This window comes from Xenopus laevis, chromosome 9_10L (genome assembly GCF_017654675.1).
Source record: "Xenopus laevis strain J_2021 chromosome 9_10L, Xenopus_laevis_v10.1, whole genome shotgun sequence".
NCBI classification, from domain to species: domain Eukaryota; kingdom Metazoa; phylum Chordata; class Amphibia; order Anura; family Pipidae; genus Xenopus; species Xenopus laevis.
In genome coordinates this window covers 71,443,709-71,460,348 of record NC_054387.1, presented here as the reverse complement: position 1 = coordinate 71,460,348, position 16,640 = coordinate 71,443,709, and the positions used below count along the sequence as shown (strand labels likewise).

Here is a 16,640-nt window from a genome sequence, read left to right as displayed (position 1 = left end):
CCTATCAGGGGCTTAACTAGGGAGTTTTACCATGACCATATTATCTAAACTTGCACTCCAGGGCCTAACAATGTGGGAGTATCCACTAATGACACATAAAATAACTGTTAGAGCTTTACACCATGTCAGATTTTAGCACTTTATCTGGCAATAAACTTGAGGCATAGGGGTGAGGCCATGATACAGATGCCACCAATGAAACTCCTATTTTTACTTTTTCTGTATTGTTGCATGCATTCACTAGTACCAGAGGTGTTACTGACATGAGACAAGGTGAGAACCTTGCCTCAGACGGCAGTTCCCCACAAGTTACAAGCCACTCTTGGTAACTTTAAGAGCCAAATTATTCTACACCAAAAATTCGGCTTTTCTAGCACATAGAGCACAATTGTGCTCTCTGCGCTAGCAATGCAGCCCCCACTGGAGCCCTGGCAGCTATGTAAAATGTGGGTGGCAAGGGTCACTTTAACGTTATAATCACCCCTACCTAGTACATTACACAGAGACATGCTATGCTAGTATTTATTACATATGTTTTATATATTCTCAAAATACAAGATATTCTCTCTGGCCATATGCATATACTATACTGATAAAAAAATCTTGTTCTCATATTGATATTTCAGATATTCCATGGGTTTTCTTCCAAGGAAATGATTATTTACTGTTCAGTTCTGATTTTCAGTATGGATCCCTTGCGTTTGCCTGCTCTTGGATGGGAGGTAACTTACTCTCCATACATTCTGCTGCTGAACAAGCTTTTATAGAATCCAGAATACGTAAGGTAAGAACCAAAGGGGCTGATGGAGGAAACAGCAGTAAGGGATATAAAACGTGCGTAAGACGCTCTCTCACTGCACCCCTAACTGGGTGGCTGACAACTCATCTTGCCTAGAGTGTATTTATTAACATTGCAACAAACACCACCAGCGATGTTGCAATTACATTTGAATAGTCACAAGTTAGAAAACAAAAGCAAAGATCTGATTGGCTGCTATGGGCAATATTACCAGTGATGTTTATCTCCAATGTTAATAAATATTCCCCCAAGTGTCTCATTTTAGATTATTATCTCTATTGATATCTATAGAGTACCTAGCTTAATATACTCTTTAGACAGGTTTTTATACACTTGACCTACATGGTATTGTCCACCAAACTTGTATAACCAAGTTCCAATTCTTACTGTAATGCAAAGTTGGCTTGGCAGAATGTGATATTATGTTTTTTTGTATGTTTGTATTGTATAAACCTAATAAAAACTTACCTTTAAAAAAAAATAATAATAATGTACATTAAATCTGGCTAAATTGCTTTTCTGGCTGCATTTACATCACTTGTGGTCTATGTTTTATAACACTGTTAAACAATGCTCACACCACCACTAAAGCTAACCTGACATGTAAATTAACATGTTAACAATTCTCATCTATGAATATATTGCAGTTTGTCAAAACAAACAAGAAATGGTGGATTGGACTATCTGAGGAAGAGCATTTTTATGGATTGGACAGGTACTTGATTTTCTATATTTTTCTCACATCTACCCAGAAAAAAGATCTAAAGCCTCAAATAGATTACTGTTCCCTTTATAACTCAGACTGCAGCCTTTATATGGTCACAGAACTCTAATATCCTTATAATGTACAGTAGGGGGTAGATTATCCCTTATAATACAAATGTGGAACTTGGAGTCCCCTTACCTGTATAACACAGCAAATACTGCATAAAGTGCATGTATGGACACCAAAGCTTAAATCTCTATGTGGCACATCAGTTACTATATATATAGATGCACTTATAAATGTGCTCATACGTCTTGTAAAAGTACATATATAACTAATGGGCAGGAACTACCAAAACTAGTGGTAGAGAGAAGAGGCAGGTGCCTGACTCCTTCCACTAGTTATAGGGGTATATTTATCAAGAGTGAAGTTAGAGATCATCACAGTCCACTAGAGTGAAATACCGCCTCTATCCATTCATTTCTATGGGATTTTAAACTGTGTATGTATCAAAGGGTGAAAGTTCATCATTTGACAAGTATTTAAAAATGCCATAGAAATTAATGGAGAGAGGCGGTATTTCACTCTAGTGGACTGTGGTGATCTTTACCTTCACTCTTTGATAAATATACCAATATACCCGATGGAATCTCACGGCTCTGGTGGAATGGAAAGGGAGGCGGGTTGGGACAGTTGCATGCATTGGGCGCCCTCAAACTTAGGCTCAGCACTGTATAACTGTATTGATGTGCCACTGAAAGATTCATGTTTTGGTGTCCAAATGGCAATACATAATACCCTAAATAAACCAACTGGAAATTGAATTGCACTGCTTATTTTGCACACAATATGGTGATATATAAATAATGTGCCTAGGTGGACAGATGGATCCTCGGTGGTGTATAAGAACTGGGAAACAGAGCCAGATGATAACAAGTCATTGGAAGGCCCATTGTGTGCATATATATCAGCAGAGACAGGTGTGAGCCTATTTATGCTTCTATATACAAGAAATAAATGCTGTAACTGGAAAATATGCCATTATTTAAAGGGGACATATACTGTACCTTCCACAGCAGTGTTGCTCCATCCAAATGTTGTATTACTTTGATACTAAAATCATGGTTTTTTTTAAATTAGCTGTACATAAAAGTCAACTTACCCTAATTTTTAAGGGCTCACCTGTTACCCACAATAACAGCCTCATCACCCATTGAATTATCACCCCAATTTTACTTACCCCTGCCACTGAAAAGTTTTGAAATGCACCCTAAATCCTCAGAAGCAGGCAAAACAGAGACCATGGTCAGGGGTGTGGCCTGAGTGGGTTTGGTGTGTGTCTGTCAGCAGAACAGATGTCTTTGGGTAGAATGGGGATATAACAAAGACACACATGGATTTTTTAAAAAACTGTGTTGGCTGTACAGAAGGTATACACATTAATATGTATAAATGCATTTATATGTTATACATTTTTAAAATTAATGTTATTTTTCCTTTAATTTGTGTTTTTACGTCCAGGCCTCTGGGGTTATTCCAAATGCTCTGCCTACTATTCAGCAATCTGTAAAACAAGTAAGATCAGCAAAATAGAAGTGGCACAAGAGCCGCACCCTCATCATGAAACTTATGGGATTTGCCCCTCAGGCTGGCTACGTGGTTTTCAAAAGGTCAGATCCAATGTAGAATGATGTTCAGAATTCTCGTTTTGGGGCGAATTGACTCATTTTTTATGAGCAGGATCTTCAGGGACAGATTCAGGCATATCTTATCTATTCTCTAACTAAAGCCCCTCTTTATCTATTTTGTTCAAAATAGCCTTAGATTATAAATATTTGTGAACTGCCCCCAAAACTACAATTATTTATGTAATTATTTCTAGAACTTGTGCAACATTTTTGAAACTAAGGGTTCCATTTACTAACAGTCAAAATAGATTTAAAAATGATGTTTAATTTGAAGTCCAAATATTTATGAAAAAACAAGTTTGGGACAAATTTATTTTTCTTTTTACAAAATGTGCATTTCCTGTTTATTTTAAGGGACCAACACACAATATACTGAATATATATATATATATATATATATATATATATATATATATATATATATATATATATATATATATATATATATATATATAATGTCGCAATAAAAGGCTTATTAGTAAATAATTGAAATCAATGCTGCATGGCAGCTCAGAAACCAACACAATTAGCATCAGAGTTTAAAATCAGCTTGTAGCATCAGCTTATGTGACAGACACTCCTCATCTTGTGCTTCATGATTTGTGACAACCCCTAAGCTTAGCTTCTCAACAGCTGCTCAGTGCACACTGAACATCCTAACAAAATCTAAGATAGGAAATTCCTGTGATAAATTTGAATGCCTGTATCAATACTATTATAGAGATGCTTACCTTTTGGCTGGTTCAATAATTTCAGCACATAAAATATGGTAGCTACAGTATATTCAGTTTTAGGGATTAGTTCTCGCTTAAAATGAATGTCTGCAAGCAGAATAGTGCATATTTAACAAACTTATGCCACCCACCAGTGAATATAATCGTTTACTATATTTGGTAAGAGAAAACTGCCAGTTATAATTATAAGCGCATGTATATAATCATTTAATTTGTTAAAATTGGCATTTTGTATGGCAACGTCCCTTTGTTTTGCTTATGTTGACATATATATTTTCTGGCCCCAAATAGTGCTACTATGTGCATTTAGCAGAGGACAGTGAGGAGAAGCATGACTGGATTTCAGCCTCATCATATTGCCAAGCGCATGGGGGTAATCTGGCATCCATAGAAAATGTGATGCAGCAAGGTATAATAAATAGCATTTTAGAATGTCCTAGTGTTCAAAGCTAAATAAATCTAATGAAAACAAAGTTCATTAACAAGAGAAAACATTATTTTTTTCCTTGTGCGTTCCACCACTTTGCCACTGTATCTTCTTTTATGTAATGTTTCTCTTATGTGATAAAATTTTTTATCTTCATCACTAGAGGGCGCTTGAACAGCATTTTTTTTCCTTTTGCCTTTTCATTTTTACCACTTTGCCACTATTTCTACTTTTATGTAATGTTACTGTGTTGTGATAAAGTTGTTGACAACCTGCAGTGCAAAATCTATAGGAAGCATGCCTGGGGAATGGTGGAAAGTGTATCTATGCTGACATATAAATATATTCTTGTCGTTTGCAACCAGACTGTTCTGTGTTTCAGCATTTATTGTTATGCAGCTTTATGGACATAAAAGTAGCCTTTGGATACAATTTCAGAGCAAAGACTATATAAAGTCGCAAAATGGCAGTTCAAATGCATACTCCAACTGGTCTCCGATTATGGCAAATCAGGTGAGTGCTAACTGTTTTAGGATTTCAACCTTCATTTGTTTATTTTAAAGATTTGGTTTATTTCATGTTTATTACTCTGCAATTAATTGGATTTTGGTTTTCAGAATGTTAATTTATCACAAAAAGCCATTACTCCCTCCATTACAGGTGGTTTTGTGCCTGAAAATGGGCACATTTACAACCGTAGTTTGTGCAAAATGGACACAGTAGTTGCGTGAATTGATGTCAAGGTACTTGCATGCAAAGGTGCTCCTTGAACTTCAGCATAGTTGCGCTCGGAAACAACAGGAATCAGCACTCAAGGGATCTTGTCCTTCATGTTTTATTGTGTCACTCAAAAGATTAACAATGTTTCAGAGCCATGCCCTTTGTACTGGATTCCCACAGCAAAATTGCATTATTTTGGTTCTATCCCAACTTTTCAGAGCAATTGTGCACTTTTTGACCCAATACAATTATGCTCCTCCTCACACCCATAATTATGCTGGAATTTTGGGGAGAAAAGCTGCACTGTGAGTAAATAAACATGCCAAATTGCACTTTGCACACTGCACTTGCAGTTAATATTACCATTAAAATGTCTTCAGTTACTTCCAGCCACTGGCAATTCTTTTAATCACCATGACACAAAGACAGAATGGACTAGAATTGTCTAAAGAGGCCACAGCTTCCTCTAGATATGGGTTATAAGCCAAAAATGCAGCACAGTATCACTGGAGCAAGCAATAGCCCACTGTAATGCTATACATTGTTAAAATTATAGAGAACATAATTATTGTATCTATAATATTCTCATTCATATTTTACATGACTGAGCAGATTTATTGTTTTTCCCTTGTAGCATAAACAAAACTTTTCCAATGGAAAACCAGAAGAACAAGAATGTGCACTATTAGCTTCTAATTATAATTTTCATTCACCTGGCACATGGTACCTTGAAAACTGCAACCACAAAGGTTATGGATTTGTCTGTGAAAAAGGTATGTAACTACATTATTGCTTTGTCTAAGGACAGCAGGCCCTGGACCTTCCTCTAAGGTACCTTTCCAGTTACACAGTTTAGGCATGACAACTTTAACATTGTATTATAAATATAAAGTCTTTTGAGCATAATATCATCTAAGATATGAATAAATTCTTCAAATAAACCTCCCAATTTTTTTTTTGTAATTTCAAAGGCATTACAAGTGATTCTTCATATACTGAAAATGGATCCGATATATCCCCTGTGCCAGACACCTTGGAGTATGGACATAAATCATACAGAATTCTGACAGGCAATATAAGTTGGTATGGCGCTTACGAGAGCTGCCAGAACTTTGGAGGGGATTTGGCTAGCATTACTGACCAGTATCACCAAGCCTTCCTAACCGTCATAGCTAATCGCATAGGCCAGTCCCACTGGATTGGATTTTTCAGCCCTGATGTAAGACATTTTTAATTTAACAGTTCTCTCTGACACACCAGTACCCTAAAGGGAACATAAAAAAACTTAAGAAGTTTATCTTGGGATTTTTGAAATTACTTTGTCATGAAGGATTCCTATGGGGTGGTTGGCTAATCCAGTTGACCAAATAATTCACCCCCCTATTAAAGGGAAAAGTCTAACCAATGTATACATATAGTATCTTTTCTCTTAAAGTCAGTAGAGGATGGTATACACAGAACATATCTTCTCTAAGTATTAGCATTAATCATTTATGTGTGAGAGGTGCTGTCTTAATGTTCCATATTTATTTCATCAGAAGTTAGGGGATTTTTCTTCTTGATTATGCAGATGCAATTAATGTGGCCTATTTTATATAAATAAATGCAAATAATTCAGGGAAGGATTGTTTTGCACACCTCCTAATTGTTACTGTGGGACAACTGGGTGTGGTCAGGGTTTTGGGTGGCCTCAGTTGTTTGATTTTCCAGTTGGGAGGTTCTGCGCAAACAATAAACTATACCATTATAGTTTGCTATTTTTAGGAAGACAAAGCACATAGAAACACCTAGAATGATACTAGCCAAACAGAGTTATTGTTGTTGTTTGTTCCATACTGTTCCAAACCAGTGTTTTTGAGTATTGGCCACAGCCTTTTACTTCCCAACCAAGCAGTGTTACACCCCTTGTAAAGCCCCCAAATCACACTGCAAGCTCTACCCAATACTGCCTGTTTTCAGTGGCAGGGATTAACTTTAATTCAAGTACAATTTACAGAAAGTGGGCAACGGAGCTGTTACTGTGGGTGATCAGGGTTAAATCAGGATGAGAAGCCATGTGAGTTGGCTTGGGTGTGGTTCTCTCCACTTCCTTGTCTGTGTGTTTCCTGATTTGCTTTTGGCTGGGGTGCTACAAGTTTGTAACAGCACCCCCAGCCAACCGTAAAACAGCCAAGAGCCACAGATATGTCAACTCACATGGGATCTTTGGGAGTCACCCTGCTTTGCTTCACAGTCACCCACATACTGTAATTTGCCCCTGAAACCCTTCTATTGAAAACATACCCAAACTGCCACAGAAAACAGGCAATCAAGGATGTGGTCAAAGGCATTGTGGATGTGGCTAAGACACGCTCAAAATATAAAATGCATGGGCTGGTGTCTCCACAGCCAGCTGCCGGGGCTGCATCTGCTAATAAAATGGTCTCTGTTTTTATAAGAAAATAAATATAAATTAGGATCGATTTTGGATATTGGCAGTGGCCTGGCTGGTGTGGGGTTGTAGCTAGTGAAGTGCAGGGGACCTTATGGTCTTGAAAAACCCCATTAGCTTGGTCACATTCACAGTAGCACCATTCCACTCCTGACAGGTCATGTCCTTTAGGACTTCCTGCAATAGGATTATAGCACAAAGGAAGTTTGTGGGAGCACATGACTAGTGTCACATTTTGGATCAGACACAGTGGTGCATGAACACCAAGAGTGGGACTGAGTTCTAATTTCCTACATTTTTGTAATGTAAAATATGTATTATGTATTGCAACAGAATGGGCATCAATTTGAGTGGACTGATGGTAGCAAGTCACTGTTTACGGCTTGGCACAATGAGGAATCTCTATCTGATGGGAACTGTGCCTACATTGGTACAGATGGCTACTGGCGGGGTGGAGATTGCAATACAGAATTACAAGGAGCGGTTTGCCTTGTAATCAATGGTATGTGTGCATACTGTAACCTGCTGAGGCAATTTCCTATTTAGCAATACAGTACTGCAGAATTACTAAGTAAATATGCTTCTGAAAACTGACTCTTGTATGCTCCTAGCAAAAATGAGCTGCCTTGAGGGGGAAAAACCCTTAGCATATTGTTGCGTTTGATACACCCTTAGATTAGTAATGTCTGTGGTCAGGGTGAGAAAAGACTCGGGGAACACAAGATAAATCTGCTGACAGAACTTTGCAAAATAATTTAAAGTGAGAAGGTTATGAGGAGAATTGTTCTTATATCTGTTTAACATGCTGTATGCAAGGGAGCTCACACCTGCAACCCTCCAGCTTTTGATGGTTTTTATAGGTGATAAGAGCAAAGAAAATTCCACTCACCCAGTGTGGGTGGCTTAGTGCATACTGGGGGCTTTTTTTGGGAAAAAAATGTCTCCCCCCCAGCTCTGTAATCGTGTATGGGCACATGTTACATGGAGCAAATCATTAAGTGCCTCATCTTTGTCGTATTTAACCAGTTATTTTCTAATCTGCAACCACCTACCCGTTATTGTATAAGAAGTAGGGGGGGGGGGTAATCTAGATTCTGGACTGTCCAGTATTTTCCTACAATAGCACCTTTGGGAAGGGTTTGCACCTGACGAACATTCCTGTATCAAACACTCCAAACTCTTTTAGTGCAAGAATTCTACAGGAGATTTCACAAAAACCCTGTAATTTTCCTTATAGTAATTCCATTTGTATATTTTGTTGGAAAAGCATAAAATGTGTTATTTTCATATGTTTTCTGATTTATCTTGCATGTAAATGTAATATTTAAGGCTGCATTGATTACAATTATTGGCACTAAATAACAGAAGATTTTAAATCTGTATCTTTTTGATGGAAAACCTTATACTTTCACAGAAACTGATAGAATGGATTATGGGGGTGAATGCTCAGAAACATGGATCAAGTTTCAAAACTATTGCTACAGCTTTTCATCGGTATTAAACAAAACGATATTTGCAGCAGCGAGTGAGGTGTGCAACCAGCAAGGTACCACTGCAATTTGTTTATGTGATGTAGTATATGGTCACTGGAATTCCTGGACAGCTGCATTGGTAACTACTGCACCAGTGTGGGCTCCATTTTTGCAGTATGACCCAATCCAATGTAATTACCTCCTGGGACAAGGCAGTTGGGGAGAACAGACACGTCTTTGTGATACAACTGGTGATGTAAATATAAGTCTTGGGTGAATTGGTGATTGGCTGCACCATCAATATAAAAGCACATGTTGATATCATGTGGAAATGAACCATTGTAATCTCTGTGTGGCTCATTAGATGCATCATGGCCAGACTTACTGTTACAAAGACAAAGGGCAAAAAACATTGAACATCCACAGGTAGCTAATATAAATGTAAATAAGCTCCCCCTTTTCCAGTATTGTGTGTACCTCCTCACCTTTAGTCTTTGTGCTTAGCATTAGGTTGTGGCATGACATAAATAAGAGACACTGAACCACTGCAATTATGAATACATTAAATGTGCAGCTGTATACTGGTTTTTTGCTGCATACTTGCCCATCTGATCATACCTTAAAGTGATACTGTCACTAAACATTTTCTTTTCAAAATATTAATCTGCATTAAAAATTACTTACAGTATATGTCATGCTGATCGTTTTTTGCCGATAGTTCTGCTTTTGTAAATAATTGTCACTTGAAGTTAATAAACCTGACTGTTTTGCCAACCCGACTGTCCCTTCTTAACCTGTCAGTTAGAGTTTCTAATGCTAACAGACTACAAAAATGGCAGCCCCCTCATAGAGGAACAGGGTAGTAAGAAAGGTAATGTAAAAGCATCAGGCAAATAATTGTATGGCAGATTTATAAATAGCATTCAAAGACCATGTTATGATAGAAAATAAAAAAGGTTATTTTCTGATGTCAGTATCTCTTTAAGCTGAACGAGCAATCGTATATTGAGGAATTTGGCTATCCATGACACTGCCCATATAACATAGAGCTGTATGTTGAGGTTTATGGCTGAAATGAGAAGTTATGATTGCAAGAGAATAGGAGCTGTGGTTTCTTTTATATTTGTGTCTGCTGCTGCTCCATTCAGCTTTCAGTTTAGATGAATTATCTGAACACAGGATGGTCTTTCAACCTATCCCACCCTCACTCCCTAAACTATCTATTCTAATCTGGGCATGTATATCAGAGTAACAATCAATGTGTAGTTTGACATTGAAATGGAACTGTGTGTTCCATCCCTAGGTTCCAGCCTTCTCACAATCACAAATGAAGAGGAAAATGTCTTCTTGTCAAAAGAACTCGGAATATTTACTTCTCTCAAGATGATCTGGTTAAACAGAATTATTTTTCATGACAGTAAGTGAACAAATTTTATATTGCTAAAGTGGTAAATAAAGGTCATTAAAATACAGGAATAGGATCCCTTATCCAGAAAGCTCCAAATTGCAGAAAGGCCATCTCATTTTCGGCAAATAATTTTAATTTTTAATAATAATTTCCTTTTTTTTCTCTGTAATAATAAAACAGCATCTTGTACTTGATCCTAGCTAAGCTGCATGAATTCATATAGGTTGCCTTAAAGGAGAACTAAAGCTGTTTTCAGTGGCTGTTTTCAGCCTGAGTATTTTTGGCAGGCTGAGAGAAGCAGATCAGCTCAGTGCCCCTGCTCCATTGATTTGAATCAGATCAGCCTGTGTGCGGTCCATAGCCTAAAGAAGTAGGCTAGAAATGTTGTACATTATGTTCTAAGATTCTGTACCAGCGAAAGGCAACCACAGCCCTTTAGCAGTAAAGATCTGTGCCCCTGTAGGTCCCCATCTTCTTTTCTGCTGATTCACTGCACATGATCTGTGCTGCTGTCAGTTACAGAACTCAGGGGCTAACTCACATTATACCGTACACATAGAATAAAAATGTCACAATATAATGCTGATTAGTAATTAAAGGAAAACTATACCCCCAAAATGAATACTTAAGCAACAGATAGTTCATATCATATTAAGTGGCATATTAAAGAATCTCACCAAACTGAAATATATATTTAAGTAAATATTGCCCTTTTACATCTCTTGCCTTGAGCCACCATTTCGTGATGGTCTGTCTCAGAGATCACCTGACCAGAAATACTTCAATACTACTGTAACAGGAAGAAGTGTGGAAGCAAAAGACACATCTCTGTCTGTTAATTGGCTCATGTGACCTAACATGTATAGTTTGTTGATATGTTTGTGAGTACAGCGAATCCTACGATCCCAAGGTGCGGCCCTTATTTTTTAAAATGGCAATTTTCTATTTATGATTACCCAATGGCACATACTGCTAGAAAAGTATATTATTATGAAAATGGTTTATTTACATGAAGCAGGGTTTTACATATGAGCTGTTCTATGCAATATCTTTTTATAGAGACCTACATTGTTTGGGGGGTATAGTTTTCCTTTAATACAGATAATTACTACATGGCAGCACAGAAACCAGTTCAACTAGCGTCAGAATTTAATAATCGGCACTGTAGCATCAGCTTATATTACAGGCCAACCTCATTTTCTGCTTGATATTTTGCAACAACCCCTAAGCTTAGCTTCTCAACAGCTGCTCAGAGCCCACTGAGCATGCGAGTGTCGAAGACACTTTCCAAGATGGTGACCCATGTGACAAGTTTGAAGTCCTGGATCATTGCTGCTATTGAGAAAATGAAACTTTATGCTTGTGCAATAAGTTCATTATATAGAATATGACATTTTTAGCCATATTAATTTTCAGGGTTTAGTTCTCCTTTAAGCTGCTTATTCATAGGTAGATCTGCTTGGCTGGATTAGTCACTAAATGAGCAGATCTGTTTGAGGGTAAAATGGAGAGTCAACTTGGAGTTTCATGACTTTATTAAAAACACTCAATCTGCAGCCTCATTTATTTTCTGTATATGGCCATGGAAAGTCTCAGTAGCTTCTAATATCCTAATACCAGTGTTGGTTGTCACAAAAGACCAATTATAACATGTCATCACAAAATATATTTATAATGTTACAGGTTACACTTGGATTTTATGGATTATATATCTACAGCTATACATATGTGAACCTCTTCATGTTTATTTGTGGTGGCAGCCATAGATTCATACTTTTATACATAAAGCCCCAAGAGTTTAATCAAATGGCACTGATTAATATAATATTTTAACCGGTACTTCCTTATTCCCTATATAAATTTATCTTACTTTAATATTTGTATCAGGTACAGTAAGTTAATTTACATGGGGAGTCCCATTTATCAAAGGTCGAATTTCAAATTTATGTGATTTTTTTTTAATTTCGAATTTGACTGGGAGGTTATTTTAGAAAAAATTTGAATGTCTAATATTTGATCGAATGTTTCTGACCTGAAAATTTGGATTCGATTCGTACAAATAAATGCTGAATGCAGAATATACTTGTTATTGTAGATGGTTCAGTGGTGTGGTTGGATGGGACTCCAGTAAAGTTCTCTAAACTGGTAACAAATGAGCATGAAAATGATTTACCCAATGATCAGTGTGTAGCCTTATGGACCAGTGATGGTACTTGGTGGAATTCTCAGTGCAATGAGCAAAGAGGATTTGTATGCAAGAAACACAAAGGTGGGTAATAATGAAATCAGCAGGTAATCTTTACCCCAGATTTAAGGAAAAGCCTCTAAGGGGAAGGTTTATCCAAATATGAGATTAAATTATAAAAATTCACCCACTTTTTATTCATTCTTTTAAAAGTGTATTTATGAAATGAAAGTTCACCATCTGATAAATAAGCTTTTAAAATCCCATAGGAATGGATAGAAAGCAGGTGATTTTTTCTGTGGTGAGATCTAATCACACATTTTGAAAATCTGGCCCTTGGAGTCATGTATTAAAAGCACAAAGCAGGGTGCAAAGAAACAGGTGACGCTGACCATGTTTTTTCCACATTGTGCCTAGCAAACTGAAAAATTGTTGCAGGTCTCTGCACCTCATTTTGGAACTCCCATGAATAACAGCATTGGCGGCATTCAGCAGTGCAGCATATAGGCACACATCTTCACCCATCTTCATCTTGTGTCAGGGGCAGTATTGGACTGGGGTGTCCAAGGCTACCACCTCAGGGCCCCCACCTTAGTAGTAAACTCTTTCAAATGCCCACTAGCCTCCTCCCTCCTCCTCTTGTGTTACATACCTTATACTTCTTTTTTGCGGCCACAGTCGGGGGGGCCCACTGTTTTTTCCTGGTGTCTCAACGGCCCAGTCGAACCCTAGTCAGGGGTGTCTCTAAATTACCCTTTCTTTGTAGGTGCAAATAAACATGCATTTGCTTTACAGATTACAGAGAAGCTGAAATGGACCCAAAGGCTACCAGTAAGTAAAATAATTATGAAGCAATATTATTCAGGTTACCAAAATGCTGCATCGCTGTGCTACAAAGTAAAAAGTCCAAAGTCCCTGGATCAGTCAGTAATAATTTAATTTAACAGTGATAGTTATGTTTGCATTGGGGCCGCCATCTGAGGGATAGGCAGCAATCCTGTCCAAAAGGGGCCACCGACTGTGGGTGTGAGGTTTCCAGCAAAAGTCCTTAAAGGAGAGCCAAACCCTTTTTATTAAAATCCCCTATCCTACACAGCCTAGGTATTAGGGCAGAGACACACGTGGACATTTGGGGAGATAAGTTGCCCAGCGACAAATTGATTCTTCTTATGGTGACTAATCTCCCCACAATGCCTTCCCGCTGGCTAGAATCTAAATAGCCAGCTGGATGGTACTCAGAGCGCTTCATTTTCCGAAGTCGCCTGAAGTTTCCTCGTGTGGCAACTTCAGTAAATGAATCGCTCCGAGTGCCATCCTACAGCCAATTTAGATTCTGGCCGGCAGGAAGGCGGTTTGTGGAGATTACTCGGCCGAAGAAGAGGCGTTTTGTTGTCGGGCGACTAAATCTCCCTTAAACTCCACGTGTGTCTCTGCCCTGAGGCACCATATGCCCACCTCAGAGTTGCCCATCCCCCACAAGTCCTGCTCAAAACTACCAAATAAATGTATTTCTCTAAAGGCCACCAGGGTAGGGTTGGCTCCTTTTAAAAGACAACAAAACCTTTTTTATTAAAATCCCCTTCCCTACATTGACCCCCTCCCTGCTCCTCCCCCCAGCCTAGGTGTTACACTGGGTAAATTCCCCTAACTCTTTACTTATCCCTCATTGCAGATTCAGGGCATCTTTGTTCACGGGCGCAACCTTCTTCTTCTCTTCGGTAATTTTCGGGTCTCCTTCTGCAATTTCCATTGGTTTCGGCACAAGCGCAGTTGTTTAGGAACATTGCTCCAACCTCACATGCGCGATACGCCGCTCTCTTCCCAAAGATTACCGAAAAGGAGAAGAAGATGGCACCCGTGAACTCTGATGTCCTGAATCTGCAACTAGGGGTAGGCTGGGGGGAGGAACAGGAGGGGGTCTATGTAGGGTAGGGGGTTAGGGGATTTTAATAAAAAAAGGTTTTTGTACTCCTTTAAAATGAGCCAACCCTACCCTGGTGGCCTTCAGAGAAATACATTTATTTGGTAGTTTGGAGCAGGACTTGTGGGGGATGGGCACGTCTGAGGTTATAGGCATATGGTGCCTCATGGCTTATTAGGACAACCCTGTCTCCTACATATTTCCATGGGTTAAAGCACAATGAGAACTGTAGTGCAGAATCCCTAAAGATTCTTAAAGGAGTACTGCATCAATCAACTAAATTTGGACTATAAATCCCAGTAAAGTAACATATGATGAAGGTTGAGGCATGCTGAGAGCTATAGTCCAGCAGCATCAGGGTTGTATTCTTAAAGCAATATTGCTCAATAAAACTTTTACAAATCTTTTCCCCAAATCTCCACAACCAGCAGCTGCATTACAATGCAAAAATTCCTCCAGTTTGAATCCCAGTTTATCATTGTAATTCTGGCTCCACGTTACTTGTTCCTGCAACTGGAGTTAGAAGCTTAAAATTTCCCAGCACTAAACAAGTCTGTCCTTTTACCCATGTCTGATTCAAGTTTCATATAATGAAGGCTTAAATGGCATAATTATCTCTATATGTAAGATAACAGCAAGATGCCTGACATAGTGCTGGGAATCAGGATTATAATTGGTCAAATCTTTTGCCTTCATAATGAAGTTTTTGATCATAACAATTCTAATTGGTGAATTTTTTTACATCTATAATTAAGTTTTTAGCAAACTTTTGTAGAAAATTAGGGGACGTCTTTGGACAATGTTATGGTTGGGTTTACAACCCTTTTAAATCTACACAATATATTTTTTTCTCAGGCCTCTAGAGCCAATGGTCCAACTGATGCAAAATTATCCCCTAATGGGAATCATACACAATCCTCTGTTTACACATGCCTCATTATTCTTGCTTCCATTTACCAAAAGAATAAAGTAATTATTATTTACATCTAGACAGCACTATATTCACCTTTTGAAATTTTACAGTGTAATCCAAATATATTTGGTAACAGTGAAATCACTGACAGAGCTGGGGAGGATGACTCTCAATGAAGTATTGTCTTGAGCATTTGACTTTACACAACGTACACATGTAGAATTCATAAGAATTCGCCACCAAGTTTCAAGAAAATATTTACTAATATCTGTATTGTTTTTCAGGAACAAGTCATGCAGTAATACCAGTTGTTGTAGTAGCATTATTGGTTCTGGGTATTTTTTTGGTGTTTTTGTGGTTCCGATTAAAGCAGAAAAGGCATGTACTCTGCAGCAGTCAAACCTTCCAGAATTCTTATTCCTCAAAGACAAGTGCTGATATTTGTGAACCAGAAGAGAGTATCCTAATCACTGAGATGGGGGCTGACAAGTAACTGAAAATGTTTTCGGACCTACAAAGGCACAAAGACAATGATGGGTATACTTTGTTTTAATGATGGAGCCTCCTCCTTTCCAGGGATCACATCTTAACTAAGTTGTACAACCAATAGTATTGTTTGGTGTACAAACAATAGTTTATAGCAGGGGTTGATTTCATTGTATGGGCCATTAAAACAAAAAAAATTGTTATATATATATTTTTTTTTTTCTGAATATTTGCATTTATAATGTGTACTGCACCTGTCACATAGACTAACTTACCACAGCAGAAGTACTGTACGTGGTAGATAAGCATGTTAATGGATGCAAAAATAGCCCTTTAAATGCTATACAGGTAGCCCTTGCACCTACCACTAACCACAGCCACCCTTGCACTTCAATTAGCATGTAGCTTGCAATGTGCTGGGTTGCAATGGAATGTACACATGGATCATGGATCTATGTGAAATATTGTGAAAGGAAGGAGTATGAAGAGGGATATTCTCTTCCCACTCTTTACATGGTTATGCTAGAAGGTAATGAAACAGACATCCAGCAATCCAAAGTCCTGTTTCATGACCAGAATGAGGTGTAGGCAGAAGAGACAGGAACCATGTGATTTTTAGAAATATTTAAATACACCGTACCCTCTTTCTAAAATCACAGCCAGACAGGCAGGGTAGTATTACCATCTAGTACCTGCTAGTGGGTGCTCACTCAATATGGGGAAATATGGATTAGTTCAGTGCACGAGTGA

At 38.1% G+C, this 16,640-nt stretch overlaps 1 protein-coding gene across 1 annotated transcript in view; it reads left to right on the top strand.

Moving 5' to 3' along the window:
• The window catches only part of pla2r1.L (phospholipase A2 receptor 1 L homeolog), a 41,893-nt gene extending 25,798 nt beyond the window's left edge, over window positions 1-16,095 (top strand). The window contains exons 17-30 of the mRNA XM_018235837.2: window positions 627-784; window positions 1,447-1,514; window positions 2,382-2,485; window positions 3,027-3,175; window positions 4,219-4,336; window positions 4,737-4,867; window positions 5,709-5,847; window positions 6,046-6,293; window positions 7,839-8,007; window positions 8,920-9,051; window positions 10,281-10,394; window positions 12,481-12,654; window positions 13,366-13,401; window positions 15,689-16,095. Coding sequence (XP_018091326.1) covers window positions 627-784; window positions 1,447-1,514; window positions 2,382-2,485; window positions 3,027-3,175; window positions 4,219-4,336; window positions 4,737-4,867; window positions 5,709-5,847; window positions 6,046-6,293; window positions 7,839-8,007; window positions 8,920-9,051; window positions 10,281-10,394; window positions 12,481-12,654; window positions 13,366-13,401; window positions 15,689-15,897 — 1,949 coding nt within the window. The 3' untranslated portion in view covers window positions 15,898-16,095. The remainder of the gene's footprint in view (window positions 1-626; window positions 785-1,446; window positions 1,515-2,381; window positions 2,486-3,026; window positions 3,176-4,218; window positions 4,337-4,736; window positions 4,868-5,708; window positions 5,848-6,045; window positions 6,294-7,838; window positions 8,008-8,919; window positions 9,052-10,280; window positions 10,395-12,480; window positions 12,655-13,365; window positions 13,402-15,688) is intronic.
• Window positions 16,096-16,640: the final 545 nt, after the last annotated feature.